We start from the raw sequence: 18,418 nt of genomic DNA, 5'->3' as shown, positions 1-18,418 counted from the left end.
TTAAATAGCGGTAGTGTGCAGTGTAGTGTTCAACCCTTTGTAGCATGTAGCGTAGGCCACACGATACTTCTATTTTTTAATTTAAAAATAGAAAAAATATGATTAATAGTATAAAAAAATTAATACAAAAATGCTTAAAAGATGATTCAAAATTTCAAGTATAAGCATGTTCAAACAAGTTATTAATCATCATTTATCAAAAGCCAATTCACATACATAAACCAAATCAAATTATTATCACATCAACAACTTTTTAAGCAAACTATAATTAATAATGTCTAATTGAAACCACAAGTCACAATTATGAAAAGAAATTCAAATCCCACAGGTTGAGAGTATTAAGTACAAAATACAAACTACAATTACCATTTATTAAAAAAAGGCTACACACGCTACGCGCATGCTACATACGCTACAGACACAACGACACTACATACGCTACACATATGCTATATATGCTATGCATATGCTATGGCCCCTATAGCGTACGCTACAAGGGATTTATGCTATTTGCTAACACTACGTAGCGTTTTAACCACGCTATGGGCACTATTCAAAACAATGATCCATTCTGAGCAACAAGAGCAATAACCAGCCTGATCATGTTGATCCTTGCCACTAGTGCATACACCTCTTCATAATCAATTCTTTGGCATTGCTTATAGCCCTTCGCAACTAACCCAGTCTCATACTTTTCAATTCTTCCTTTTGTCGTAGTATCATAGATCCACTTTACTCCAATGGTTTTGCACCCCTTCAGCAAAGTAGTGAACTCCTATGTGTCATTCTTGTTGATGGCTACAAATCCATGGTCATGCTTATAGCCCTTTGTTAAGACAACCATAAAGCACAACCGAAGTGGTTTAAACTAAATTATGATCATGGATTTTTGGTGCAATTATTAAAAGGGGTTTTTGTGGATCCATACAAGGAATAGTGATTTCCTTAAAAGAAAATTGTGATTTCTTAAATGGATAAAAGTGGATTCATTGTGTGTGCGATAGAAATCTCACAGGGGTGGATCATATTGGCGACCCATGTGGTCAACTGATCTGTGTATATGAATAAAAAAAATCAACACAAAAAAAGTTGGATTTAGCAAGGGGCCAAGGCAAGAAAATTAAGAGAGGACACCAATTGAAGATTTGAAATGGTGTGAGAGTGATAAGAAGATTGACACCATTCAGAATTTGATCCACCCTTGATCATCCAAGATTGACACCATTCAGATTTTGATCCACCCCTGATCATCCAAGATGCTTTGATGAGAATGTGTGCAAGGGTTGGAGGTTAGCAAATCCACATCATTAATTAACTTGAGTAGCTGTGTTGCGTTGTTTATTGTAGGTTCATAATAACCTACATGGATGGTCAACTGTCTTCATGCAGAAATGGAGAATCGAGTTAAAATTTCCATTCTGTTTAAGAAAGTATTGCAGAAAGTAAATTGCAAAGTGCATCTTATTGACATACTATACTAAGGATTGGACCAAATGCCAGTGGTTGATTTTTTATTTTTTTATTTAAAAAAAAAAAAAAACATTTTGGCCACACATTTGTAAGTGCACCAAGACAATGAAAGAAGGAAACAGAGCAACATGCATCTCTTTGATGGTTGAAAGGACGACATCAAAAAGGAATTGTGAAGATCGATGATGTTAACGGAAGCATGCCGGATCCGAATGCATCTTCAGAAGAAGAAAAATTGAAGAAAACTACCATGTTTCTTGAGCAAGAAAATGAGAAGCTAAGAATAGCAAAAGAAATTTTCCGAAGCAGTGTTAAAAGAAAGAATCGAACAATATCAAGAGTGTGTTCGAGTTGCGGCAACAGAAGAATCAATTGGAAGCTGAAATGCAAACACATTCATGAAAACTAAAATTTAAGTTCTTTAAAATTAAGGGGAAGTTTTGTCTTTTTGTTGGAAATAACTTTGAAAATTAAATGGAGTGGCCACATATTTAAAAAGCATAGGAAGACAGACAATATTAATGAGTCATGGAACCATGCAGTCTTCATTTTTGTTTTGGCTAAATTAGTTCAGTAGTTCGGTTATAAATGTCTCTTGTAAAACCGAATTGTAGATAAGTAGTGCAACATCGAGTGGTATTGTAGAGTAGGAGTGTCGTAGAAAGAAGCAAACATCCTTGACTTTTCATTTTTCCAAACTCATTAATATTGTCTTTTCGTCTTCCTATGATCTTTGAATATCTATGCCCACTCCATTTAATTTTCAAAATTAATTCCAACAATAATGCTTCACTTAGGGCCTAGACAAGGGATAAGTGGCGCAAACACCTAGGCATGCGCCTGGCATGCCTCTGACTACACTGTGGGCGTCCCTTCATCAGATGGGGCATTCTAGATGAATGGATTGGATGGTATATGAACATTGCAGTGGACCCCACAAAATTTAGAAGGTTTTAATGGTGGGAGCCCCCCCTCTCAATTGTTCCATGTGGTGTGAACCACTTGAGTTTTGGATTGGCCAAATTTTTGGCACAGGGACAAACATGGGAAGGGTACTTGATGGAGGGCATGGATCTCATGCATAAAAGTCATTCCCTCCACTTTTCCATAAGTCGCACCCTTGTATGCCTTCATGAGTCACGTTTTTGTTCCATGTTTTTGTATCATCATTGTGTAATGTATCACACCCTTGGGATATAGATACATATTGGTTATCGCATGGGATACATTGGTCGTATCGTGTAATGAATAGCCATTGTTGGGAAACATTGGGAAATTGGTCGAATTTTTCAATGAGACTTCAAGGATTGTTAAAAAAAAAAAAAAGAATCAAAACATCACAAAAACAAGTGCACATAATAGGTTTCCTTTGTACGGGGTCCTAATCTATGTGCTATATGACCGAACTGAAGCAAGTATATTCAAAGTGACAAAATCTATTCATATAATTTATAAATGTAAGAAGACATGTATGGAAACACAACTAATACATTCAAAAGCAAAAGAAGAAATAGAAAACTAGAAATATGGCTGTGAATAGTGTGTGTGGTTGTGGCTCAGACACACATACGCGTGGCTCAAAATCATAATCTCTATCTTGATGAGGTTGAGCTTAGTACTGCTGCTTCACAAATTGACAATACTATGCCCAGATCATAGTAGAATGATACCAATAAAGATACTCTCTAACATATCGTTGATACTCATCCCTCTCTGATTTGAGAAAAATTTGGAAAATTTTGAATTTTCTCAATTTTTTCGCAAATCAGCCCATCTTCCCCCAAATCCGAAAATTAGAGTATATGTGATGATAATTTCATCAAAAACTTTTGAATACTCTAAAATGGGGGCCAATTGATCATGGGTTGAAGTGGAATTTTGAAAAGTAAAAAAGTTTTGTAACATTTCTAACTAAAACTAATAATTTTTTTCCCAAAAAATCCCCAAATTACCAAGAATCGCTAGATCAGGTTACGTGTTTGATTTTGTGTTTGGACACATTGCTACCGATTTGCGAGAAATTGGAATTTTTTATTTTTTATTTTTCCAATTTTTTGCAACCCGGCCCATCTCCCCCAAATCTCAAAATTGAAGCTCCAAATTCATGGTTTTTCATGCAAAACATGAAGAATCATGGATTTGTACCCATTTGACATTGATTTAATATGATTTACAACACACACACAAAAAAAAAAAAAAAAGGATTGAAAATTGAAACACCGAATCGAACTAGTGGGATCAATCGGCTAGGTGGGATACAAGTTATATCGTGGGATATATTGGACAATATCGTCGATACTGAAATCATTGGACAATCCTACTGTCCCCCAAAACAAGAAAAATCTCAACCCTAGGTTTTAAAGCATAAGGCTAGGCCTGGGGTGGCATGTAATCATGTAAATACCCTTCTATTTGGCTTAAACCTTTTGTATATCCTCAAATTACACGAAGTTCTAGCCATGCAAAAAACTAAGTGCTGGGAAAATCCTGCCCTTGGCTACTCATGTTATATATAGTAGAGATGTGCTTTGCAGCATGCACTCAACTAAAGCCTATAGGCTAGGGGAGGCAACCGCCTAGGAGAAACGATTACTTCGGCTGTCATGCCAATCTTGATCTGACGAGCGGACAACCAAAACACGCAAAACTCCTTTCTGTAAATGGTAAAAGGGATTTATGGTTGGTAAAAATGAGAAAGTACCAACTAAGAAGGTTTTGTCTTGCGGCCTGTTTTTGAAATTCGCTTCAGGTCTTGGACACCTTTATTCATTTCTCTGCAGCATATACAATTAAACGTCATTCCACAAGGCAAAATGAATTCTGAATGAAGATTGAAATGAAAGAAAAATCAATACCTTCGGTACAAATAAACAATGAGATAGAAAATAGGCAGCATCATCAAAGTCAGTATACAAATGGCAAAGTAGAATACATTTGTTTGCTTCTGCACATGTGAAAAAAAGCCAGCACAACGACATCAGCAATAAACATAACATCACACATCACAAAACTCTTTTAATAGTCATCTAGAAACTGCACCAATTCGCTGTTGATGTTTTCCTTCAAAAATCAAGGATATGAACAATATACTCATGTTTTCAATTTGCAGAAACAGGACCCATGGTCCAGGAATCCAGCTCCAATTCACTGTTGATGTCTTGCCTTCAAAAATGAAGGATATGAACAATGTACTCATGTTTTGCACAAATAGGGCCCATGGTTCAGTAATCCAGACCATGAGTCTATTAGGCCCCACTGCAGATGGCCATCCCAAAAATCTCCCCGATGGAGCAACACTAACATTTCAATTTAGACCTGCAAATGGATGGTTGAGAAGAAATATATAAAGTTGTGACCAGCAAATGGATGGTTTAGGAGAAAGATATCAATTTGTAACCTGCAAATGGATGGTTGAGAAAAATATATATTAACAGTCCACATTCAACAGAGAATAGCCAAAGAATGGTAGCTAGGATCTTCCAATAATGGATGTTTGGATCAGGGTAATTAGGGGGCCCAATAGATCAATGGTCCAGATAGATGACACTGGGCTCTACTTGCACAAACTGAAAACCAAAGTATACTGCACATCTCAGACAAGGATCCTTTTAGTCCTCTCCTACCAATGGAGCTTCATTCCCCCATATAATTATAAGCAGGGAACCCAATGGCACAGTAGATTACATCTTTATGAAGTAATGCAAGCTTACAAAAATCAGCAAAATTAGTGGGAGTGACCTTACCTTGCCTCCTATGGCAAAAGGCTTCTGTCTTCCGGTACAAGTGTGGGCATCACAGAATTGGCGCAGGAAAAATTCTGTTGATTAATAGTATCAAATAACATATGATAAGATAAAATATGCTGTCTTATTGGGTTTTAGGCAGCAATTCAGTGCTTGGAAGTTCTTGTATCGTATTTTTAAGATCATATATCAAATGTATTCTTCTTAAGATCACATTTCTCCTTAGCCCATCAAAAGGCTAATGTGGTGACCTGTAGGCTCATTAGAGATGGAGCTATGCCAGGATCACTATGGCTCCTCTCTGTATTCTTCTTAATTGCTTCTATTCTCCTTCAGGTTTCAATAGAACACCTTTTATTTATTTATTTAAAGGAAGCTTTTAGGATAGGATAAGTAAATGAAAATATACCATGAAGTCGGCTAGCTGACAGTCCTGTGTTGATGGGAAAGCAACTATCAGCAAGACTCTGCATTAAAATCAAAGGAATAAGATAAACATACATTACAGATACTGATTCAGGTAGAGATAAAGGAATAGGAGGCGACCTCACAAAGATGGCGATTCCTCGCAGCAGCTGCGGGATTGCATTTACTCTTTACCAACTTCGACTCCATAATTAGGTCGCAGTGCAACGCACCACATAAATCTGCCAAACACTGGCCTTGACTCTGGAATCAGAAACAATTTCGCATGTTTTAAAATTTCAGAAATGATTATTCTAATGATGAAAAGAGCATAATTTTCCAACATAAATTTAGACAACAAGAAGAAGATACAGGTCACTTTAATCTGAATGTTCAAGGGTATTTACTAATTGACCATATGAAATCCGAGATAAATACTGAAAGTACGATTCCACATTGACAGAATATAATGAAAGATGAAATAGATTATTTTTCATGGCTGGGAAAGTAAAGTGTTGTCAGCAGTAGAAATGATATTTTTAACCCCAGGATAAACGAAAACAACAACTTCCTTGAGGGTAGTACATTCTCATCCAAGGAGAAATTTACTGCTGCAATGAAATACGCATTACAATCCCAGTGTAATATCAATCATTTCCCTTGGAGCCTTTTGCCAGATAGCGTTTGTGGAAAATACGATGCTATCCACTGTCTATATCCAAGTTACAGAAATGACAGATTCAACACTCTTAACTTGCTAGCTGGGAAGTTCATATATGTTCTCAAATTTCAGGGGAACTATAGAAGCATCTGAAGGTTACCGTAGGGCCAGTTTTTCAACATCTTGAGATAAAGTTCTTATTTCTCAAATGATGTATGTGAATAACTCTTTCTCCTTACATTAATTATTAAGAACAAGGTAAGAGATAAACAAAAGAGAAACAAATGGTAAACGTAAGTGACTGATGATAATCTTTTATTATCACAAACATGACCCACTCTTTATAAGAGAGAATTCGCTGCAGCTACAAGAGCTAACTTGCCTTCTAGACTCAACATAATGATCTCGCTCCTTTATGTAAAAAGAGTTTGGTTACATTTTTTTTTTTCTGTTATACAATACAGATCTAAAAACTTATCTATACAAACATTTAAATGCTAATTGTTAACCTGACTTGGGTAAATATTTTTTTGAAAGGCGACGATTTTATTATATAAGGCCAAAGCCAAAAAGAATACAATTTACAAAACAAAGAGGAGAAGAAAATATATATATATATATATATATATATTAACCCAACAGCTTCAAAAAGTCTTCACCTATTCCATTCATTGTTCGAATTATCCCCAATATTATCAAAATATCTCCGGTATTATCATTATCTCCAGCTCAGCGATATCAATAACACTACTAGTATCAGAAATTCCAGGTATTAGCAATGTATCACTAAGTATCACCAACGTATCAATATCGCTAATGTAATTGCCAATATTTTCAACTGCGTAAATTTCAGGTGTCGCTCGTATTGCCAATGCATCAATATCGCCAACGTATTGCCAATATTTTCGACTACGTAAATTCTAGGTGACACTTGTATCACAAGTGTATCGGCGATATTTCAATAATATCACCAACATATTGATATCATCAAAATTTTGTTTACGAGAAAAATTTTCATTTCGAATTTTTTATTTATGGATGCATGGTTGTATATAGTGTTCAATTTGTCATTAATAATATCAATAATATCTTGATATTATCATTATTACAACATGCGCTATATTGAGACCACAATGTTTCATTTCCTTTCCAGTTATTGATGATTTCTTGGTGAAATATGTGTTGTTGATATAAATAGACTGGATGGGATGATTGGATTGATTTCTTACGATGGCACATGCTTTTAAGGTTTTTTTAATTTCTAAATATACAAATATGTCTATTTTAGTATCTCTTGAAGTTTCACTAAAAATTCCACCATTTTTTCAATGTTTCCCCACATATCCAGTTATCAGTGATAGTATCAGCGATATCAATATTGTTTCCGTTTCCCTAGACAATGAAACTTGTAGCGATACCGATACTTTGAGCACTAATTTCATTACATGCATTTTATCTCTCTTGAATATTTCCACTACCCACCTACTTTGATTTTTAAAACATCTATTGTTATTTATTCCCACAGAAACCAAATTCTGGCCAGAAAAGCTATCCGCCAATTCGCCTTATCTTCCCTCCCCTCCCCCCCCCCCCCAAAAAAAAGTCTTTTGTGGAACTTGGTATGACCCAAGATACACCAGAATCTCCAATTTTTTAAATTTATTTATTATTATTTTTAATCCTAAACCTAATTTGCAAACGATCAATGGATGAAAAGATGATCAACCGACTCTTCATTTTGCATGCACATCAAACATACGTTTGGCAACACCATCCCTCTCAATGGTCAACACATTTTTCCTTCCCACTAACCAAGCCAAAGCTACTACTTTTGGGGGAGCCTTGCAGCACCATGGAAAAACTATATGATTGATTTGACCAATGTTTTTTGTATCATTATTGTGTAATGTATCACCCCCTTGGGATACAAATATATATTGGTTATTGCATGAGATATATCAGTTGAATCACATAATGTATCGTTGTTGTTAGGAAACATGGGAAAACATTGGGAAATTGGTCGAATTTTTCAATGAAACTTCAAAAATTGCAAACAAGACATCAATACATGTAGAAATCAAAACATCATAAAAAACAAGTGCACATAATAGGTTTCCTTTGCATGGGGTCCTCATCAATGCGCTGTTTGACTACACCGATGTGTGTATATTTAAAATTAATTCATATGATTTATAAATGTTAGAAGACATGTATGGAAACACAAGCAATACATTCAAAAGAAAAAAAAAAGTAAAAAACTAGAAATGTACCTATGAATAATGTGTGTGTGGCTTGGACCCACATGGAGCTCTATGGTGACTAAAAATCATCATCTCCATCTCAACGGGGCTAGGCATACTACTGCTCCACAAACCAAAAATACTATGCCCAGGTCGTAGTAGAATGATACTAGTGAAGATACTCTCTAACATAATACTGGTACTCATCCTCTCTAATTTGAGAAAATTTGAAGAAATTTGAAATTTTTCCTAATTTTCTGCAAATTGGCCCATCTTCCCCCAAATCTCAAAATTAGAGTATGCGAAACAATGATTTCATCAAACACTCCTAAATACTCTAAAATATGGGCCAATTGACCTCTGATTGAAGTGGAATTTCGAGGGAAAAAAAAATTAACAATTTTTTTTTTTTTTGTATTAATAAATTATTTTTTCCCTGAAAAATTCCCAAATTGCCAAGAATCAATAAATCAGGTTACATACATGTTGGATTTCATGTTTCGAAACTAAGATTGCAACCATTTGAGAAATTTTTGATTTTTTCTCAATTTTCGCAAATCAGCCCATCTTCCCTCAAATCCTAAAATTAGAGTGTATGTGATGATGATTTCATCAAACACTCGTGATTATTCTGAAATGGGGGCCAATTGATCGCTAATCAAAGTGGAATTTTGAAAAAAAATATATTTTTAACATTTTTAATTGATTTTAATTAAAAATATTTTTTTCCTGAAAATCCCCCAAATTACCAAGAATCACTAAATCAAATTTACATACATGTTTGATTTTGTATTTTGACACAGATTGCAACTGATTTAAGAGAAATTAGGGAAATTTAGTTTTTTTTTTTTTTTTTCAATTTTCCGCAACTCAATCCATCTTTCCCCAAATCTTGAAATTGAAGCCCTAAATCCATGATTTTTCATGCAAAATATGAAGAATCGTGGATTTTTAACCATTTGACACTAATTTATCATGATTTACAAAAACAAAAATGGACCGAAATACTCACCAGACAGAAAATGGCTCGAAATCAACTTCGATCTTGATTGCAGCTTGAAATTGGTATTTTCTTCTAAGTAATCCACAAGGATGGGTCAAAAACCACAATAGATCTATTTAGAAGTGGAGAGAAATCAAGAAAATGGGGTTTGAATGGAATTTTATTTATTTTTGCTGCACTCAGACCCCCACTTCTCACACAATCATGCGACATCTGTTGATATCAACAAATACCGTTGATACAAAGAATTTTTTGTAAATGACTAGTCGCAATATCTGCAATACATCCTGCGAGATGAAAAATTTTAGACACTACCTGTGTGTTTCGTATCACGCAGGTGGGATATAAGGTATATCCTGGTATATGTTAGTCAATATTGTCAATATTGAAAACATTGGATTTGACTAACTAATGAAGTCTCGGAGAGGAAAGTGTAGAAGGATTTAACCAAGAATTTACCAGATTTTACTTTAATCCACACCATAGTCTCTCTCATCCACCAATGGTGACGCCTTTTGAAGCAACTCCAACAAGATGAGCATCTCTTCCTCTTCTTCTTCCAACAAATTCCTTATAAAAAGCAGGGTCCAATGTGTCTCATTCCCTACATTAGAGAAACAATGAGCAACTAAGATGTTCAGATCCGCCGATAGTCTAGTCAACCAAGGTAAAATATCTTTAAGAGGTTTATCTCCCAGCCAAACATCTTACCAAAAATGAATGCACTGACCATCCCCCAAAGAAAAGCCTATCCCCTCCTTCAACTTGTCCCACATTCTAGATATGGCTTTCCACACCCCCGATGATTTATATAAAGAGGATGTTCTCATCCATCTACCCCCTTCCTCTAGCCCGTATTTCTTGACTAACTCATACCAAATATTATCTTTTCTCCACCCTAAATCGCCAAATCCATTTCCCCAAAAGCGCAGAATTTATAACTCCCAAGTTCCTTGCCTCCTGAAATAATTTGCACACCTCTTCCCATTTTATTAAATGGAATTTATGCTTCTCTTCCGCTCCTTGCCATAAAATAAAATGAAAACACTGTTCTAATCTTTATCTAGATGATCCAAAACTGATTTTGGACATCTAAATAAAGACAAAATATACTGGAAGATTAGACATGGCCGACTTTATCAACATCAACCTAGCCCCAAAGGACAAATGTCTTTTTTTTCCAACTAGATAATTTCCTTGCAAATCTTCCCACCACCTTCTCCCACATTTTTTTAAAAGGATGACAATTTATTAAAGAGGCGGCAAACTGCGAAAAATAAAAAGAAAAGAAACAAAAATTACAGCGCTAACCAATCTAGGCCTAACAGATTACAACAACAGAGCTTAGCGCTCGCTGCAACCCAAACTAAAACCAAGGGCTTTGCTTTAAAGAAAACACCCTTAGCATTCCCAGAAATATCTCTAAAACACCTGCTGTTCCTTTCACCCTGAATAGACCACGGGCCTGCAAGGAGAGAACCTCCAAACCACACGACCCGAGGCTCCAACCCCTCCACCATGCCACTCACCAAAAACGTCTACAACGAAGTTAGGCATAACCCAAGCCACTCCAAAATACTCGAAGAATCTATCCCACACTTCCATAGAGAAGGGATACTGTAAGAAAAGATGAAGAACCGATTCCTTGTAGCTCAAACAAAGGGGGCAAGCATTAACTAGAATTAATCCTCGTTTCTGCAAATTGTCTATTGTTAGGACTCTCTCCCACCAGGCAAACAAGCAAAAGCCACTACCTTGGAGGGAGCCATGCAAGACCACAAAACTGAAGAAGGCACTCTCCCGTCCCCAACCAAAACACCAGATATGGAATAGAAGAAGGATTTTACCAAAAAAATCCTGAGTTGGTCTCTTTTCACCACACCGAATCCAGCTCCTCCAAAAGGGCAACTCCAACTAAAAGATTTAGCAATGATATCAATTCTTCTGCTTCATTATCCAAAAGATTTCTTCAAAACAGAGGCAGCCAAACCCCTAGAAGGGAAAGATCCCAACCGGCAACCAAAGATATCTGCATATTCTACCACCTCATCCTTAGATAAATGAACCCCCAACACTTCACACTTGCTAGTGTCCACCTTTAAACCAGATATTGACTCAAAAATTGCAACAATCTTTTGCAAATTATCCACCTTTGTTGTTGCTTTTGTATTCTCAAGATTCCCCCTTAAACACAATACAACAAAACCTTGACATTTGCAATCTGTGAGGCTCAGTTCAATAGAGAATCCTGCAAATTTGGGATGAAGCCTAATACTGATTTTTGGCAGGCCCATATCATCCACATTAGATTGTGTCACCAATTAGACGCTTCCACTCAATCACAAATTTCAGCGTATTTACTATTTTCTAAAACTTCCAAAATTGTGATTTGGGCAGAAGAAAATGCTTTAGCAATGTGAATTTGATGTGGATGATTTGGGGAATGCCAAAATCGAGAATAGGCTTAATCCCAATTTTAAGCAGAAGAAAGCGCTTTAGTAATGTGAATCTTACATGGATGGTTTGGGGAATGCCAAAATCTGACATGGATGGCTTAATCCTGATTTTGCAAGATCCACTACCCAAATGGAGCAATCTTTGATGTTCAATCCTGACTTCTTCAAACTTAGTTGACCCCCGAAGAAAATACATCTTGCCAATGAGTTGAGAAATACTATACAAAACAAAGTGGCATGTATACGAGAGGTCCCAACTTCTGTTGGGTATTTCCCACCATCTTCTAAGGCTCCTGCCTCTACAGCAATGGACAGTCACATCATGATTTACACATGGTGTGCTCAAAGGAGGGTCAATGTTAATTAAATGGTGACCCCAAGTGACGTGAGCAACAGGATGCAAGGAATGCTCGACGTTAAAAGAGCACGCCCGATTCTAATTCTAACGTGTCAAGATCTAGTAAAGAGGCATTCCATGAAGCATGAGATGGGAATCATGGTGTGCCATAAAGGCCGTCACGTAAAGGTAATGGTGGCAACCGTTACGCCTTAGAGGATCATAAAGGCCGTTATAGCCGTTATACCAGCCCATTATGCCCCTCGTAAAGGCCGTAATGGCCCTGTAACGGTCCTTTATAGGGCCGATACATGTTTTTGTTGTTTTTTTTTTTTCAATAATATAAAAAGAAGACCGTAACGGCCGTTACACCCTGTATTGTAAAGGTAACGGTGGTGGCCATTACAGTCACTGTCACCGTTACGGAATACCTTGATCGGAATAGAATGAACAGTTGTTCAAATGGTGCAGGGAGATGAACATACACAGAAGTAAGAAGCAAAACATGCACACACAACAAATAATTATTTTTAACATGAATAATTGGCACCGATATAAAGAGTTACTTGGAACTACATATGCTACACCATACTCTTTCTACACACAAACACAGAGAATAGTTGGTAATGCCATTTGCAGACAATATAATTCCTGAACGGTCAGCTACGCAGGTTCCCTTCTTTTTTCTTTGTGTGTGTGTGTGTGTGTGTGTGTGTGTGTGTGTGTGTGAAAGATGACAACAATTTTATTAAAGAGAACACAAAAGCTCAAATGTCAAAATTACATCCCAAATAGAAACAACCAATCATTTTGGTCAAAATCCTTCGTACAAGAAGCCCACCTATTAATCCATTTTGGCCCTTTTATATACATCCACCTCCGATGTGCTCTTGTTTTGAAAGCATTACTAAATTCCCATCACTTCAGCACCCCCTCATACACATCACACAGCAATTAGGAATTACCAACGATCTCTTCTGGAGATCATCAATAGTAAGGATCTTGTTCCTACCCACCAACCATGTAAATGCTGCTACTTTGGGAGGAGCACCGCATGACCAGAAGAAAGAGAAAACACTGGTTCTCTCACCTGAGGATGGTTGCCTCAACAGCTTATAGAAGGTTCAGACCTGCTTCCCTCACCTAAGGATGGTTGCCCTAGCAGTTCTTGTAGGTTCCTATCATGGTGGCATATGTATTAATGGAAGAGGTGGTGATGATGACAGATTTAGGGTCTTGGAAAAGTTCTGGTGGATATAGTGGCCCTGGTGAAATGGGAAGTTGCAGTAGTAACTTCTCTGGTGATGAGGAGGACACTTATTGCAGAAACTGTTAACAAACTTGTCATACGAGAGAGACGTGTTGGAATTTAATTGGTTAATCCCCCAAAGAAGGCCCACTTTGGGGGATGGTGTGGCTGGATCAGATCGTGTGTGGAGTCTGCGCATTTTTCTATCCTCTTAAATGGCACCCCAAAAGGCTTCTTCCCCTCATCGAGAGGATTACGTCAAGGTGACCCTCTCTCCCCTCTTTTGTTCCTTCTTATTGGAGAGGCTTTGTCTCAAATGATCCTTAAAGAGCAAGCTGATGGGTTGTTCAGAGGCTCATTCGTCGCTGAGACCGTGACCCCCATCACGCATATCCAATTTGCCAACGATACCCTCATTATGATCGAGGCAGATGATAATTCTGTTCACAATCTGCATACGACCCTACGATGGTTTGAGGTAGTTTCAGGCCTGAAAATCAATATGGCTAAATCTAAAATTTACGAGGTGAATGTTTCGGATCAGGAGTTATATGTTCACGCTGGTACTTTGGGTTGCTCTCCGGCTTCCTTTCCCACGACGTTCGTTGGCCTCCCTCTTATTGTTGGTCCCCCTCCCACGATGATGTGGGACAAAATCGTTGATAAAGCTTAAAAGAAACTTGCCTCCTGGCAATGTCGGTACCTTTCGCTTGGTGGCAAAATCACTTTGATCAAAGCCGTGCTTTCCAGTCTCCCTCTCTATTATATGTCCCTTTACAGATGTCCGGCTCCTGTCCTCTCTCGGATCGATGCGCTCCGAAGAAATTTTCTGTGGAACAGCAAGGAAGATCATAGGAAATTCCATTTAATGGACTGGAAGGAAGTTTGCACTCACTTCAGGAATGGGGGAGCTAATATAAAAAACCTGAAGACTATAAATGTCTCTCCTGGAAAAGTGGCTCTGGCGTTTGGGCACTGAATCGGAAGCTCTGTGGAATATCGTCGTCAAAGGAAAATATGGATTGTCTCCAGGGGGTTGGTGGACCAGTCATACCTCTAATTACAGAGCTTCTTTTATCTGGAAAGGAATCCTTCGCCATAAAGCAACTATGGTTTCTAATATAGGTTTTATTCTGGGCAATGGAACAAGAATTCGGTTTTGGGATGATCACTGGCTAGGCAATTATATTCTCAGAAGCAGATTTCCGGGCATCTATAGAATTGCTGTAAACAAAGATAGCACGGTAGCCAGCAATTTTTCCTACTCGGGTTTGAGTGGGGTTTGGGAAATCATTTTTGTCAGAAATTTGCGGGATCAAGAGGTGGTCGAATATGTTGATATGCTCCAATGTTTATCTTCTGTCTCTTTGGATCTCTCCTCTCCCGACAAGCTGATATGGAATCGTCATAGGTCGGGTAAATTTACGGTGAAATCCTTATATGCTAGCATGGCTCCCATTTCTTCCTCCGCGCGTCAGACCTCCCCTTTCATTTGGAAAAATGCAGCCCCTCCCAAATTCATTTGTTTTGGTTGGTTAGCTGCTATGAACCGGATCCTCACGATTGATAATCTCAGGAAGCGTGGGATGCAGATTTTTAATATATGCCAGTGCTGCATGCGCAATGAAGAGACTGTTGACCATCTTATGATCCACTGCCCCTTTATCTCCCAAATTTTGAGGGACTTTTGCTCCAGATTCAATTTTGTCGGTTGTTTTCCAAATTCAGCCGCGTCCTTGCTAGCAGCGTGGCAGGGCCATAAGATTGGTAAAGTGAAAACCAGAATTTGGAGAATGGCGATCATTGCAATATGGTGGGCAGTGTGGAAGGAAAGGAACGAGAGAGTTTTCAATGATTCTCAGGCTACGGCTAAATCAGTGGGATCCTTAGCCAAATCGTTGATCTTAGAGTGGGTCACGAATGTAATGGGTTTAAAAGATTATAATCTCTTTTTTTAAGGTTCCTAGTCGTGCTTTGTGGCTGCTATCTCAGCAGTTGATCTGTACTTTGTTTTTTTTTTCTTTTAATGCATTTTCATCGTTACGTTTAAAAAAAAGAAGAAAAAGAAGGCCCACTTTGATATGTGACTGCAAAACAGTCACATGATCCGATGCTTCAGAATCAATGATCCATGATGGAACAGTAGAAGATGAGGAATCAATGAGCATGAGGAATCAATGAGCAGAAGCAAATACACCTGACTGATCAAAACCTGACTGGTCTAATGAAAAGCCACCTTCCAAAATGGCCAGACAATGAGTGAGCCCTGAAATCTCATCTAAGGGTGACTTGAGAACAGTACCCGAAGAAGACACATCATGAGATTTAATGAGAAACACAATGAAATTGACCGCAATATCCTTCACGAGAAGGTGACTTCAACGGATATTAAGATGCCATATAAAAAATCTGAAGACCAGTTGGCAGAGTTTTTAAACAAGGGAATTGGTCATCATCGGCTTCACCAAACATGTTACAAGTTGGGCATGATTGATATTCACACTCCAGCTTGAGGGGGAGCATAGAGACATGATACTATAGTCATGTGGAGTGCTATTTTCATCATTTCTTTCTACTTTTTTTCTTCATTATCATGTGTACTTCTGTAGTCATGCGGTGTACCGTATACCATATTGGACTCCACTTATTATTAATAGTAGTATGTTAGCCTCATTAGACTAAAACGAGATTACATACCCTAAACTAATCCCTCCTCTTCTCTTCTTCCCTTTCTCTTTCTTCCCTCCAAACACTTCACCATCATGGATCACATCTGGATTGGATTCCTGCAACCTACGTTCAAAATGGTTGCAAGTATGTGCATGAGTCATCATACTTCCATAGGGTATACCTCATTTTGCTTCCCTCAAAACACATCACTGGATCACATCTGGATTGGATTCCTGCATCCTACTAGCACAATGGTTGCGTGGATGTGCATGAGTAATCATACTTTGATAGGTACAACTCCTCGTGCTTCTCATTTTTCTGCTGAGTTCACTCATCTCTTGCATGATCACCATGTGGTTGATCTCACCATTTCACAAGCTACATTCCACAGGTCACATTGATTGGAAATAACATTAATAATATAGTGATAGTTTACCATCATTTTCTAAGTTGCAGTGTCTCATCCAATGCGCACATGCAAATATGCTTGTCAATCCAGACCATCCAAATAGCACGGCTGCTATGGGTGGAGCATACCCCAAAAGTTACACTAATAAAATGGACTTAACGGTGGCCATCAACTGGATGGTTAAAAATAAAATGGTCAAATGTCCAACTAAATGAACAAAGACAAGATAGTTAACAACATTATATCAGTGTAAATTTCAGGCTATGACCAACCCAGTCCGTGGTTTGGACGGTCCAAGTTGCCAGTTGTTAAAAAGGATGAGAGGTTCGGAATCTGCATAACAAGGACACAAATTTTCTGAAACAAAGGTCCTAAACTCCTAGATCTGGTCATATGAAAAACTACTTTTCATCTTAATCACTATCATATTTTATTTGTGGGATATTTTTTATACATATATAAAAAAAAATAAAATCCATTTATTATTTTTAATAAATTAATTAATATTATTATATCATCAGATTTTTTACGTCTAAATAATTATGATATACTATTAAAATAATACTTTTATTACTTCAAAATATTTATATGGAGATTTAGATATATCCAAAGGTTAAAAGTCACAACAACAACATGTGCTGGCGTGCAAGCTAATTGGGAATTAGTTTCTTGTTAAGGGCTAAGAAGTAATTTGTCTTCAGGGGACATGAGACTAAGAGACAAATTTTATGATATGTGACTGAATTCCTCTGCTGAAAATTTTTTGTGAGCAACTATTTTATCTATTCTTGAAGCTAAACTTCAAGATCTAGAGGTATTTCCTACTGTTCTAATTGATTTCCTTCTCTATTCTGATTCTAATATGGGATTCTGTGATTATGCTTGGTTGTATTGTGAACTGGTGGACTGATTTACAGAAATCAGCCAACTTTTTGCACCAATGTTTATGCGTGAGTCCATCTCCAAGATACATAGGAGAAGCAAATAGTTTCAAAATATCCTCAAGAAATTGAAATAAAGACATGGCAATTTACAATGAGAATGTCTAACATTTAAACTCCACTAGGCAAGTCTCTGAACATCTAAAAACATATCCGTCAGCCAAGAGATAAAATATTTGCCTTCATGAACAAAGTCTGCATATCAAAAATCAGTAAGGAAAAAAGAAAAGAAGAATTCAAAGTTCCCATATCACATGAACATATTGTGACAATGCTTCAAAGAATAAAGGGCTAGCCATAGAGTTATGTAAGGCACTGTTTAGGATCAGGGAAATGGGAACATGGATTTGGTAAATCCAAAATTTTATCAATTCATGGATTTGCATTTGATTTGGATTTGCAAATCCCAAGCCCACTGCTCGGCAATCAAGCTAGAAATCCATGAACTTGGGGAGCATTTATAGTGATGGCAGAGCATTCATCGGAAGGGCCTAGCTTTTATTGCTTTTGAGACTCTTTCATTTTGTGGGTTGCCAAATGTTTTAATTCTTTTTGGGGATTTGGATTTGACCCAAATCCATGAATTTATGGGGCTATGGATTTTGGAAATCCACGAATTTCGCTAATCCCCAACAAAAACAAATTGGTAAAATTTTAAATCCCGTGAATTTGACAAATGACTGCCCAAAATCCCTCACCCCAAACAACCCTAAATGCTCATCCATACTCATCCTGAAAACGGTTATTCAAAAATCTTTAAAAGGGGGGTGGGACAAGTTATTCATATCATATATCCATGAAAAATCTATCAATGCATTCTTTCTCAAACAAAGA

The 18,418-nt window shown here is 37.3% G+C and overlaps 1 protein-coding gene across 5 annotated transcripts in view; it reads right to left on the bottom strand.

Moving 5' to 3' along the window:
* LOC131246225 (uncharacterized) overlaps nucleotides 1–18,418 on the bottom strand; it is a 67,384-nt gene that overhangs the window by 17,941 nt on the left and 31,025 nt on the right. Inside the window, exons 5-10 of one of the 5 annotated variants that reach the window (XM_058246140.1) lie at nucleotides 5,760–5,882; nucleotides 5,623–5,680; nucleotides 5,214–5,287; nucleotides 4,326–4,414; nucleotides 4,172–4,244; nucleotides 153–826 (exon numbers count right to left, since the gene is read on the bottom strand). In XM_058246140.1, the coding sequence (XP_058102123.1) occupies nucleotides 4,175–4,244; nucleotides 4,326–4,414; nucleotides 5,214–5,287; nucleotides 5,623–5,680; nucleotides 5,760–5,882 (414 nt within the window). In that variant the 3' untranslated portion in view covers nucleotides 153–826; nucleotides 4,172–4,174. Of the gene's footprint in view, nucleotides 1–152; nucleotides 827–1,535; nucleotides 1,748–3,717; nucleotides 4,245–4,325; nucleotides 4,415–5,213; nucleotides 5,288–5,622; nucleotides 5,681–5,759; nucleotides 5,883–18,418 lie in introns of those variants that run through there. The other 4 variants (XM_058246139.1, XM_058246141.1, XR_009171252.1 and 1 more) reach the window with 4 other exon arrangements.

The sequence above is a fragment of the Magnolia sinica genome, chromosome 5, assembly GCF_029962835.1.
Source record: "Magnolia sinica isolate HGM2019 chromosome 5, MsV1, whole genome shotgun sequence".
Lineage (NCBI taxonomy): Eukaryota > Viridiplantae > Streptophyta > Magnoliopsida > Magnoliales > Magnoliaceae > Magnolia > Magnolia sinica.
The sequence above is the reverse complement of the archived record's forward strand: the minus strand, read 5'-3'. Positions and strand labels throughout refer to the sequence as shown.